This window comes from Loxodonta africana, chromosome 7 (assembly GCF_030014295.1).
Source record: "Loxodonta africana isolate mLoxAfr1 chromosome 7, mLoxAfr1.hap2, whole genome shotgun sequence".
NCBI classification, from domain to species: domain Eukaryota; kingdom Metazoa; phylum Chordata; class Mammalia; order Proboscidea; family Elephantidae; genus Loxodonta; species Loxodonta africana.
In genome coordinates, this window is record NC_087348.1 from 19438003 (window position 1) to 19450953 (window position 12951).

Consider the following 12951-nt stretch of genomic DNA (forward strand, 5'->3'; position numbering starts at 1 on the left):
TTTTTTCCAGCTCTGTCCGGAACCCTCTGTTGTGATCCTGGTCAGAGCAGTTGGTGGTGGTAGCTGGACACCACCTAGTTGTACTGGACTCAGTCTGGTGGGGGCTGTGGTAGTTGCAGTCGATTAGTACTTTGGACTAATCTTTCCCTTGTGTCTTTAGTTTTCTTCATTCTCCCTTGCTCCTGTTGTGGTGAGACCAGTGGAGTGTCTTAAATGGTCGCTTACCAGCTTTAAAGACCCCAGACGCTACTCACTAAAGTAGAATGTAGAACAATTTCTTTATAAACTATATCATGCCAATTGAGTTAGATGTTCCCCGAGACCATGGTCCCCACAGCCCTCAGCCCAGTAATTCTGTCCCTCAGGGAGTTTGGATGCTTGCATGACCTTGCCTTGTACAAGTTGTGCTGGCTTCCTCAGTATTGTGTACTGTCTTACCCTTTACCAAGAGATGTCTGCTTCTTATTTTGGGACACTTAATTTTATTTTTTCACTTGCTCAGTATAGTTTCTGTTAAAAAATTAATTTTAAGAGAAAGTTTTTGCCTCTCCAGCCTACTCCAGAAAATACCAACTATGATCTTTCTGAGTCCTCTGAGTTAATATCTTTGTTCTCTTTAATGGCTTTTACTCTGAGATGCAGTATTTTTCTGTACCCTGTGGCAATTGGGAAACCCTGGCGATGTAGTGGTTAAGAGTTCAGCTGCTAACCAAAAGGTCAGTGGTTCAAATCCACCAGGCGCTCCTTGGAAACCCTATGGGGCAGTTCTACTCTGTCCAGTAGGGTTGCTGTGAGTCGGAATCAACTCAACATCAACAGGTTTTGTGGCAATTGGGTTGGGGGGCGTAGGGGAGGCTAAAATTCCTATTGGTAAGAGGAACCACTTCCTGTTTAAATCCATTTTTCCTTTAAAGCCACTTCCTGCTTGGATCAACTTCCTGCTTACAGTCATTTCCTACCTAGAGTACTGAGATAAAAATGGCACTTATACTTATGGGTCTTTGTTCCCAAGGTACAATACCGAATCATTGTATTTCCAGTGTTCTGTAGACAACTTTTGCAAGACCCAATAGGTTTAGAATCCTCTTTCTTCTTTGTTAACTTAGCAGAACAGAGATTGACACCATACCACAGAAGGCCTCTTTCAGCCCCCACTTTAAGCACTTAGATTCCTGCTTTACTTGCATGCCTGAGCTAGTATCCCTTTTTCCACACTGCTGGCGTGGGTTATCTTCCTGGCACATATCCTTAGTGATGCTAACTAGGCAGGCACACCCACTTGCCTTGGCATGTTTTAAGGATGACCCAATCTGTAAACCCCAACATGTATAAGACATATGCTCTCTTCTTTGTGTAATTTCAGGCATCAAAATATGCCTACACATAGGGGTGTGTGCATACAGACACACACACATTTTCCTTTTTGCCTGGTAGAAATATGCTTCTGTGATGTTCCTTCTACTCCCACATATGCCCCTCCATGGCTGGCACTTCTCCTAATTATTTCCATCTACTCCCTTCCCATAGACCTTTTGTGTGCATATTTTGGCACACGTTCCTTGGTTCTGCCTAGTTCCTTTCTCTCTCTTTCCCTGCCTCATTCCCTCTCCCTCCCCTTCACAACTCTTCAGAAAATTTGTTAAACTATACAATCTTTATTATTAATGTATATTTATGAAAAATTCTTCACAGTTACAAAAGTGTATGATTATAAAATCATCTCCATACAAAGGTTGGCATCTTCCCTTTTCCCACCCCTCCCCAACCCTCCCACCCCCCGACATCAGCACTCTGCAGGGTAGCAGTTAGAAAAACTGAGAGCTCTGTGGATCCAGAGCTCTCCACCCAGTGCCATGGCAAACACAGTGGTGATTTATGAAGGACTTTGCACCTTGCCTCTCTCATTTCCCTTTTGCCTCCTTCTAGGGTGGTGAGAGCAGATGAATTCCTCTAACTTTGGGAAGATGTCCTTCTGAGGAATGGCCAAAGGTGTCTCCTTATATGCTTCTACAGCTGGAAAGGATGTCAGAGCCACATTAACAAAGACATCTAGGGGAAATGGGGGCTATAAGTCTTGCTTGATGGTTGAAGAGAAATACTTGTCTTGATCTTTTCAGATTTTATGTGTCAAACTCCTTGAAAGGAGCCAGGAAAACCTATAGCAACTCTAAGGACTTATTTTTGCAGGGATCCTTGGGAATGAAGAAGCAGAGATGAGGGTTTGCCTGAGGGTGACCAGAGGCAAATGTTCTAGAGTGGTATGAATGTGGGGACTTTTCAAAGAACAATTTTCTTGGCCTACACTTTGATCATCATAGCCCTAGTTGGTTAGCTAAACTTTGACATTCTCGGGTCCAGCATAAACGAAGCTCCTGTGACTAGGACAAGTCTCTGGAGGGAGGCAGGAAGAAGTCAGACTCTCACTAGACTGCTTCAGCCACAGATTTTTCTTGTTTCATATTTTCAGAGCAGCCAGCCCTTCTCCAAGCCTGAGTGGTGTCCATCTTGGTGTATCAAAAGATGCAACAGATAGAAGGCTGAGTAGACTGTGTCAGAGAACTGAATGCAAATTCCAGAGAGATCTGCTCTATGTCAGCAGATATCCAACACATAAAGAATTTATAGACAGACAGACAAAAAGCATCAGACATACCCAGACATATCCATGTTAACCAGCTTGGAAAAGAAACAATCAAACCTTGTGGGAACACCACTATGGGCTGTGGTCACCAGAGATCACCAGTGAGAACAGTTCTAACCAGGATTTCTAGATTGCCTCTAGAAGTGTGCTTATTTGTTGCTTCTGCCAGCATGAACAAGGTGGTGGTGGTGGCAGGGAGCAGGGAATTCCTCGCCAGTAGGGAGGTTGAATGAACTACATCACTTCCCTCATTGTGCTTCGGTCAACTAGGGACCTTCTAGAAGCTAGAGAAACTCTGTTCTTTAAAAGCCATGTATCCTTCTCAGAAAAGTTTGCCATCAATGGAGAACAAATTGTCCCAATAGAAAGAACACCTGATCTTAAGGGGCATTTGGCATCTTGTTCGGTCCTAGTTCTATGCAAAAAACTGTATATCTTGAAATATATTAGCTATATATTGGTAAACAAGGTTATCATAGGTACACATGGTATTCCTCTACAGGAGGCTTAAATATTTGTGTCAGGACGATTATTTCTAAGAGCTTCTCCCTAAATACTTAAGGTTGTCTGTTGCACTGGTAGAGAGCAGCCCAAGTCCACCCCTCCTTGGCCATCACAGAAGAAGAGACAGTGTGCATTTCTGCTTCAGATGTCCCAGGAGCAGAGCTCTGGCCCAGAGGTTATAAGAAGAGATTCAAGGGACACAGGGTTCAAGTCCTCCAAATCTAGCAAAGTCTCTCGGGGCTCTTGTGGTTGACTAGCTCAGGGAAGCATCCACCAGTTGCTACTGAGTCCATTCTGACTCATCGACCCCCATGTGTGTCAAAGTAGAAATGTGCTCCGTAGGGTTTTCAATGGTTGATTTTTTGGCAGTAGATCTCCAGGTCTTTCTTCAGAGGAGCATCCGAGCAGGCTTGAACCTCCAACGTTCTGGTTAGCAGCAGAGGGTGTTAACCATTTGCACCACCCTGGGACTCTCAGGGAAGCATCAGGGAGGAAAAACTTCCCAGAAGGTAACTTGTTATCCTCCGCCATAGTTTTCAGGCCTTGCTGGGAGGATGGGGTGATGGAAGCCTACTGGGGCTGGGGGCAAGGCAGAGTGCTCCTGTTCTGATTTGTCCAGGCCAGCCCTGCCAACATAGCAGATTATGATTGTGCTTTGAAGACTGGTCAAAGATAAGCTAGAGTTGTCTTTTGTCCCCTCCTCCTTCAGGGTACCACTACCTTCTTCATCTAACCTATAGGGCTTGTTACTCCACAGCTTTCTCTTCACCCTTCGTTTCTCTTACAACACAACACAGCAGGCTTATGTAGGAGTGGCTAAAACAGCTTCCTCTCCTGTTTCCCAAAGATCTAATTTTTTACATACTGCCACCATGGCCACCAGTTCTAACGCTGCCTCTATGGTTCAGAGGCTGTGATTTGCCCTACAATGAGCAGATCTAAATCCGCACAGTGGCTGGGGTTCACTGCCCTTTATTTAGCAGATCTACTCGCATGTTCACGGCTGCTGGACCTAGGGCCCTACCACCCAGCCCTCCAAAGCAGTCTCTTCCCCAAACACTGGGGAAAGCACTAGAAAAAGAGCTGAGTTGGAGTCAGGAGTCCCAACCCACTGCTTAGGCCAGTCACACCCTCTCCTGAGCCCTTGTTTTCTCATCTGTAAAACGGGAGTAATGATGTTTGGTTGCCTCCCACACAGGGTTGTGAAAAGTCAAGGAGGAGGTTGCAAAACCGTTTCATGAACAGCCTTAGGTGGAATAAACACAGTGAAGATTATAATGAAGATGATGACAAGGGTGACAATGACAATGATGATAACTGTGTTTGCACCCAAAGCCACTTAATTTTTGTCTGACCAATTAGGCATCATTTCCCTGGATGGAGCTACCTATCACCTTCCTGCTGTGTTTATCCAGATATCCTTGGTCAGTTACTCTGCTCTCTGAGCCATAGTTAATTCATCTGTAAAACGGGAAAAATAAAAACACCAGGCAGTGTTGCTGTGAGAATGGAAATAAATGAGCCAGCATATGTAAAGTGCCCAGTGCAGTTCCTGGCCCTTCAACACTGCTGGAATCCAAATTTATATCTGTCACTTGAGAGGGAAATGTTCACAAACTTGGATGGAGTAGTAGAAAGGCTTAATTTTGCCTTTAAAGTAGCAAGTGACTTTAACCTCTCTGAACTGTAATTTCTTCATCTGTAAAGCGGGAACAGTAAGGCTCATCTCACAAGATTTTTGTGTGCATTACAGGGAATCATCTGTGGAGAGAGCTTATCACAGTGCCTGACACTGCCTCGTGCTCGGTAGTTAATAACTCCCCCAACTAGGGGTTGCAAATGGTTTGTGCTAGACTGCTAACCTAAAGGTTGGTGGTTTGAACCCACCCAGAGGTACCATGGAAGAAAGGGACTGAAAATCAACTTTCATTAAGATTATAGCCAAGAAAATCCTAGGGAGAAGTTCTGTGTAACGCATGGCATCACCATGAGTTGGAACTGACTTGATGGCAACCACCACTACCACCAACAATAGCATCCTTATGCTTAAATGGGTGAGAAGAAAGAGCAAACCCCCTGTGGTTACAATTGTGGAGACTTTCTCCTCGTTCATCCCTGGGTACTGTCATTTTCCTCAGTGGCAGTTTCCCGGTGAGATCGCTTGATGTGAGCACCGTGGGGAGAACAGGTCACATGATTAGTGGACAGGTCACTCTTGCTGTCCACTCTCCCTGCCTCCCTCTTCTGAAGCATAGGCTTGAGTGAGAGGCAGGAGGCCGAGAAGGAGAAAGGGCAATGAAAGTTGTGTGTCCTCAGCTTGCTGCCTGGGACCTCACGAGCAGGCTGCAGTTGGCAATGTAGAGTATGGGGTGCAGTCACTGGGAGGTGGTCTTCCCTGGTAACTTCTGATGGAAGGAGGCCAAGGGGGTTGGCGGGAAGGCTTTCTCACTCTCTGGAGGCAGTATTTGGCAATGCTGAGAGCTGACAGATTGGGTTTCAGAGGAGAATTTTGGTTCTTCGCCACTCCCCCCTCTGCACTTAAGTCACAACAGATGGTTCATGGTTCTCAACACACCATGCACCTTCTGGCCTCTGTTGTTTGCTTCTGCCCTCCTTTCTTTGTATACTTGACAATTTCCTACTCATACTTCAACTAGCCAGCTTCCCAATCACCTCCACTATTGTAATTCTCTTGGACTCTGTTAGGCACATTGATAGTTCCCTCCTCTGGTCTTCCATAACTGTGTCCTCAGAGCATTGACCTATTGCCTTAAAGGGAATATTGTTGAAATATCTCTCCTCTACTAGAGGTAAGTGCCTTGAGGGTAGGGACTGGGTCAGGTTCATTTCATGTTCCCAAGTTTCAGCACAGTGCCTGGCCCAAAGTCGATGCCCAGGCAAAGTGAGTCTCCCAACCTTGTTCTCATGACAATTGTGGCCAGGGCATCATGCATGGAATCAGAGTTGGCAATGAGCGAGGGTGTCCAGTGGTCAGCGGCAGCAGTGGTTGGCAGCATGGAGGGGTTCAAGGCTCCCATGTCAAATCTCTTCTTCTTCGCTGGCTTTGCTCCAGCGGTGGCAGCAGTTGGCCGTGATGCCCAGAAGAAAGTTGGTGGCCACGGATGCGATGGAGACCACGAAGCCCACAAAGGCGATGAAGAGGTAATCATCCAGGGTCAGTGTCAGGTGGCAGGCTTTGAAGCTCTCCTCGGTGAGGGAGAAGAGCGGGGCACCCTCAACTTCAGGGGGGCCCCGGCACTCGGCCAGCTGAGAATCTGCAACACAGGACCCAGGGATGGTGAGGTCCAGGGGACTGGGTTGAAGAGTTCCCACCACTCATAGAGGAAGAGAAGAAACACATTTGTTGAGTTTCTTCCATGTGCCAAAAACATTACTTATCTTCTTTATTCCCCCAACAACTCTCAAGACAGGTATTTTTACATCTATTTTTATAGATATGAAAATCACTGCTTGGAGAGCTTCATAACTTGCCTAAAGTGCTACAGCTACCACTAGTAGTAGGTCTGGGGTTTTTATGGGACACCACCATCTCTTATGGAGTCCCTGGATGGTGCAAGTGGAGTCCAGCCAGGGGCATCTTGGAAGAAAGGCCTGATGATCTACTTCTGAAAAACCAGCCATTGAAAACCCTATGGAGCACAGTTCTACTCTGATACACATGGGGCCGCCATGTCCTGGAGTCAACTCAATGAAAACTGCTATCATCTTTTACAGTTGCCTTCTAACTCATCTCTTGACTTCTACCCTTAAACCATCTCAACACAGTTGGCTGAGTGATCCTTTCAAACCTAAAGTCTGATCATGTTACTCTGCTTGAAACCTTCCACTGGCTTTCCATCTTCCCACGGAGTCAAGGCCAAGTCCTCACAGTGTCCTCATCTCTTTCTCTCTCCTCCTTATTGATTTTGCTCCAGTTACGGTCACCTCCCGGCCATTCTTCCGTGACCCCAAGCACATCCCCTCTTGGGGAGGCCTTGATATTTTTCTTTTTGCTAGAATGCTTCTCCACCAGATCTCTACATGGCTCAGCCCCTTATTCTCTTTCGATCTTTGCTGAAATATTCACCTTATTAGTGAATTTTTCCCTCACTGTCCTACATAAAATAGCAGTCCCTACTTCACCTTGCTTAGGTTCTCCCCATCTCACTTATTCTGCTTTATTTTTCTCCATATTACTCATCCCTGTCTGACAGTCTACTTATGTTCTTATTGTCCATTTCTTCCCACTTGAGTATTAGCTCTTCCTGGAGTATCCTTAGCATCAGACCAGTGTCCCGTCCATACCAAGTGCTCAATGAATCTTTGTTCAGTCCATATATGAATGAATGACCCTGTCCAACTTCAAAGCATTGGATCTTTCTTCTCCCCCAGGTGGGAGAAGAAAGTTAAGACTATGGATTCTGGAGCTATTGGCCTGGGTTCAAATCTCTTCTCCACCCCTCACTAGTTGTGTGATTGTGGGTACATTATTTAATCCCTCTGTGCCTTAGTTTCTTCATCTGTAAAATAGAACTAGTAACAGTATATACCTCATAGAGTTAATATCTTATAAATTATGCCCTTGTATAATTTGTTCCTGGTACGTAATACCAGCCCAGCCAAACTCACTGCCATTGAGTCAATTCTGACTCATAGCAATCCTATGGGACAGAGTAGAACTGTCCCCATGGATTTTTCAAGGCTGTAAATTTTTACAGAAGCAGACTGCCACATCTTTCTCCTGTGGAGCGGCTGGTGGGTTCGAGCTGACGACCTTTTGGTTAGCAACTGAGTGCTTACCCACTGCGCCACCAGGGCTCTTGCTGGTACCTAACAAGCACTATGTAAAAACCAAACCAGTTGCCGTCAGGTCAACTCCAACTCAGAGTAGAATTGTGCTCCATAGAGTTTTTAATGGTTGATTTTTCAGAAGTAGGCCATCAGGACTTTCTCCCGAGGTGCCTCTGGGTGGACTCAAACCTCCAACCTTTTGGTTAGCAGCTGAATGCATTAACCCGTTTGCACCATCCAGGTACTTCGTAAGCACTGTGTAAATGTGTGCTTTTGTTATTATCCTAGGCTGGCCCTTCTCAACATGTTAGTGGGGATTATGCTCTGCACATGAGCTTCTGTAGGAAGGGGGCTTCTTCTGTGGGACTACTGTTCTTTCCAACACTGAGGGTCTCATCTCATCCTTCCAAGGTCACGTTTACAAGGTGCCTGATGAACATCATTGGTCTCACCTTACTCTCCGTTGACTTCCTCCTAGGCATCACAGCCAGCTGCTGCCACCCCTGGAGCAAGGCCAGGGAAGAGGAAGCTTTTGAGAAGCCAGCCATTCCCTCATTCACTGGTTAAATATGACCCAATCTCTCACTTCAGGCAAGTTGTTTTTGGCTTTCTGGTTTTCCTGCTCTTTCTCTATGGAAAGGGGGATAATCTGAGCTAAATTGTCTCAGAGGGCCAATGTAAAGACCTTTTCTAAATTAGGTGCTTTATGTGCTCTCTATTCAATCTGCAGTTCTTGAGGGCAGAGAATAAAATGGTTGATTTGGATCGACCCTTTTGAGAAATCAATGAGTGTCATTATCTTTAGAAACAGGGAGTCAGGTTTGGGTGCTACTTGCCTCAAAGCCCAGGCTGAGTGATCCTTATAGGCTGGGTACACAGTACTCCAGACCCACCTGGGCTGAGATGGTGTCTGGAGTTGACCCCTCAAAGGCTCTCCTCTGGAAACTGGAAGACCCCGAACCTCCAAATCTATTGTTCAAGTGTGTCTCTGTGTGTGTGTGTGTATGTGTGTGTTGGGGGATGATGGTGAGACAATGGATGGCTGAGGGATGTGGGGACATGGGCAGGGACCAGCCAGAGAAGACTCTGAGGGCAATGGCAGGACCCCAGAAGAGCCCAGGATGGGCCTGGCACTGCTTTCTGGTGAATCAAGGGGCCAATCTTGAAGTCAGACTATGTCCTAAGGTGCTCTTAGGTCCCTCTCTGTTGGAATTTATCTAAAAAAAGTGAGTAATAGTGGGAACCACATGAAGAAATGGGAGGAAGAAGTGGAAAAGGACATAAAGGGAGGAGGATCAGCTAGCCCTACCTACACTGGCAGGCTGTTGGTCCCTAAGAGGAAATACCTTGGAGGGTGTGACGATGCCAAGTGCGTTCTATGGAGAAATAGGGACCCTGGATTCCTAGATGTGGCCTCTTGATTTCTCACTATGGGTCCCTCATGTCTACCAATGTGTGAAGCTGCAGTACCCTTGCCTGTTTGCTGGGAGTCTGTGATTCTTCAAAAGGGCAGTGGGGACCTCAGAGATCACAGAGGAAGAGGGACCCATGGGCCTGAGGGAAGTGGAGTGCCCCAGTCTACGCTTTCTGTCCTTAGTGGAGGGCAGAGGAAGGGGAGGCACTGAGGTTAAGCATGTGGGGAAACCGCTTGAGAAGCCTCCCCTTTTGCACCCCACATTCACCCCATCTCAGTCCCCAGCTATTTTGGTCCCAGAGAATTTCCTTCCACAGCTCTGTGGAAACATTGGAATCGTGGCCCACAGCCCCCCCAAGCTATTTTGGTCCTTGGCTCCCCACTCAATCCTCCTCTTCTTCCCACCTCATTCAGCATGGCTTCTTCTGCACACACTGAGCCCAGGCACCGGGGAAGCCTTTGGGATGGCACCCCAAGCTCTTCCTATCGTTCTAGTGTGGGGTCCAGCTCAGGCTCAGTGCTGTACACAGGAGGGTGGGTGATGGAGGGTCCACAGCTGAACATTGCCCATCACCGGGCCAGCTTGGGCTCTGCTGGGTGAGGCCAGGGCCCATCATACCCGTGTGGTTTGGGCTCCTTCAGGCCCCAATCCACCCTCCAGCTGGGAATAGCTGGCTAGGCTGCCACATCTTAACGCCTCCTCTCAGCTCCCCACCCTATGCCCAAAGTTCTCAGAACTCTGCTGAGGCTTTTTGACCTGCCCAGAGCTCAGGCCCTGACTCTTGTGTTAGCCCAGAACCTGACTGTTCAGAGTGACTGCTGGGGTTCAAATCCTGACTCCACTCAGCAGCTCTGTGACTTTGGGCAAGTTGCTGAACCTCTCTGCACCCTGGTGTCCTCCTCTGTAAAGTGGGGCCTCTTTGGGGTTCTTATGAGGAGACGAACTAATATATGTAATATACTTAGAATAGGTCCTGGCGCATAGTAAGCACTGTAATAAATAGTGGGGACATTCCCATTTCTTAGAGAGTTTTCTCAGCACTTAGTAAACTTAAAAAGAAGTCTGGTAGAGTAGAACAGGGCTTAGAAATCAAATATGCCTGGGTTTTATCCTCCGCCCTGCCTATTTCTAAATGAGTGACATCGGGAAAGCCTTTTAATTGTTCTAAATCTCAGCCTCTTCACCTGTAAAATGAGGAATCCAGTCTCGCTGCCACTGAGTTGACTCTGACTCATGGTAACCCCATGTGTGTCAAGAGAAGCAGCTGTGTTCCATAGGGTTTTCAATAGCTGATTTTTGTTTTTTGGAAGTAGATTGCCAGGCCTTTTTTCTGAGGAGCCTCTGGGTGGTCTTGAACTCCAACCTTTTGGTTTGTACCAAACAGGGACTCTGGGGATAGTAAAAGTGGGAAACCCTGTGGGACAGTTCTACTCTATCCTATAGGGTTGTTTTGAGTCAGAATTGACATAACAGCACACGACAACAATCTTTTCTGGAGCAGGTCACCAGGTCTTTCTCCCATGGAGCTGCTGGGTGCGTTCGAACTGCCAACATTGTGGTTGGCAGTGGAGTGCTAAACCATTGAGCCATCACGGTAGAAGCTCATTAAAAAACCTTTGCCGTTGGGTTGATTCCAACTCATAGCGACCCTATGGGACAGAGTCGAACTGCCCTATAGAGTTTCTAAGGAGTGCCTGGTGGATTTGAACTGCCGACCTTTTGGTTAGCAGCTGCAGCACTTAACCACTATGCCACCAGGTTTTCCAGAAGCTCGTTAAACACTATCTATTACTAGCTATTTGTTTACTGTCTGTCTGCCCCATTAGGTCACAGGCACCACAGAGGCAAGGGCCTTTTTCAGGTAAGGGCCCATTTTTTTAACTGATGGGAGCCCACAGCACCTAGCCTGAATAGCAAGTGCTCAGCAAATACTCTGTTGCATGATAGAGCTAGCTGGTGAATCAAAAGAGGCAAGCAGGGATCAGGACACACAGTAGGTACTCAAGTGTTCTAAGTTCCTGCCTCTACTTTAGGAGTCTTTGCTTTCAGTGAGGCAAGTCCTCGCCCATGCAGCCTAGTCCTGCCCCTCACCCTTACCTGCTGTGCAGCGCTGGATCCGATTCCGCAGCCACTTCAGCAACGGCTCCATGGTGCAGCCGCACACCCAGGGGTTGCCACCAATCTGCAGGGTCACCAGCCCCGGTAAGCCCTCGAGAGCCTCCAGGCTGAGGAAGGCCAAGCCTCCAAAGCTGAGGTCCAGGTCTCGGAGCTGCACCAGGCCCTGGAAGGCCTGGGGGTGCACCCTGCGCAGCCATGGGTTGTGGCTCAGGTCAATGTGCACCAGCCCGTGGGCCTCCTGGAACATGTCAGCAGGCACATGGCTGAGGTTGTTGTAGCTCAGATCCAGGTGTGCCAAGCGCTTGGCATGCAGGAAGAGGCCCGGGGGCAGCTCCATCAAGGAGTTGTTTCGCAAATCCAGCACCCAGAGCTCCATGTAGCATGTGAGGTAGCCGGGTGGTACTGCGGTGATGCGGTTGTGGGCCAGGCTGAGGTTTTGGGTGTCCATTGGCAGATCTGGGGGCACGGAGAAGAGCCGCTGGCTGCTGCAGTCCACCACATGGTTATGGCATGTGCAAAGGACTGGACAGCTGGTGCCGGCATCAGAGTGCATCACCCCAGCTGCCAATAGGAGGGAGACCAACAGCATGGCTGGGTGGGGTGGCCTGGGCCAGGGCACCTGGGCCCAGGTGTCACCCATCTTAGACAGCTGACAACAGCAGTGTTGAAGGAAGCCCACTGGGACTGGGGCTGTGTCCGTGGACTCAAGAGCCAGTGGCACAGGAAGGCAGCTACATTAGGGGCTGGAACCTTGGAAGGTGGGGCTTCATAGCACGTGGTATCGTGGTTCAAGCCTGTCCTGGGAGCCTTTAAGCACAAAAAGTCTCCCCAGGTGAAACCAGCAGGAAATCCCCTTCTGGAGCCTAGTGGGCGAGAAACCCAGTCGCGGTCCCCCAAGGTTTGAAAAGATGATCAAAACTTGAGACAGGAAGGGCAAGAGGATATGGCTGGACAAGCTGCCAGCAGTTCCTGGAAGACTCCCTGCAGACCTTCTGTGTCCCCCTCGCCCATGCCTGCTGTGTGCTTCCTCCTGGAGCTCTGCACAAGAGGTGGGAACCAAGGGGTGAAGGAGATGAAAGGCGCCCTTTTTCCAAGAAAACCTGGCCCAAATCTGGGACTGATTAGGAGTCCAGGCTTGCCTCCGGGTCCCCAGCAGTCAAGCTCTCAGAGGCCATTTCACCAAGTGGCCTGGTGGGCTTGAGTCCAAGGGGGCCCAGGGTGGGCGTTTTGAGAAGGCAGCCCAGGGGGAAGTGGGTCTCCATGGACCTCCTGAACACCTGAGTCCTCAGCCTCAGTGGCTGCTAGAGTCCCTGGGGAGGGTCTTTCTTCCCCAGGACAGGGAAGACCCCCAGTGACACCCACTTTCTGGACTGCTGAGATTGGGAAGAGCCATGTGTCCAAGAGGGCAGGACTGGGAGTCAGCTAGGAGAGCTCTGGCCACTTCTCCAAGCCAGCACCTCCTTCTGCTTGGCTCCTTATTCT

At 48.4% G+C, this 12951-nt stretch overlaps 1 protein-coding gene across 1 annotated transcript; it reads right to left on the reverse strand.

Annotated features, from left to right (window-relative positions):
• Positions 1-6082: 6082 nt before the first annotated feature.
• Positions 6083-12109, reverse strand: LRRC55 (leucine rich repeat containing 55). The gene is made up of 2 exons (XM_064288967.1): positions 11449-12109; positions 6083-6420 (listed from the first exon to the last, which is right to left on the reverse strand). Exons 1-2 carry the CDS (start codon positions 12107-12109, stop codon positions 6185-6187), a joined length of 897 nt encoding a protein of 298 aa, XP_064145037.1. The 3' UTR covers positions 6083-6184.
• Positions 12110-12951: the final 842 nt, after the last annotated feature.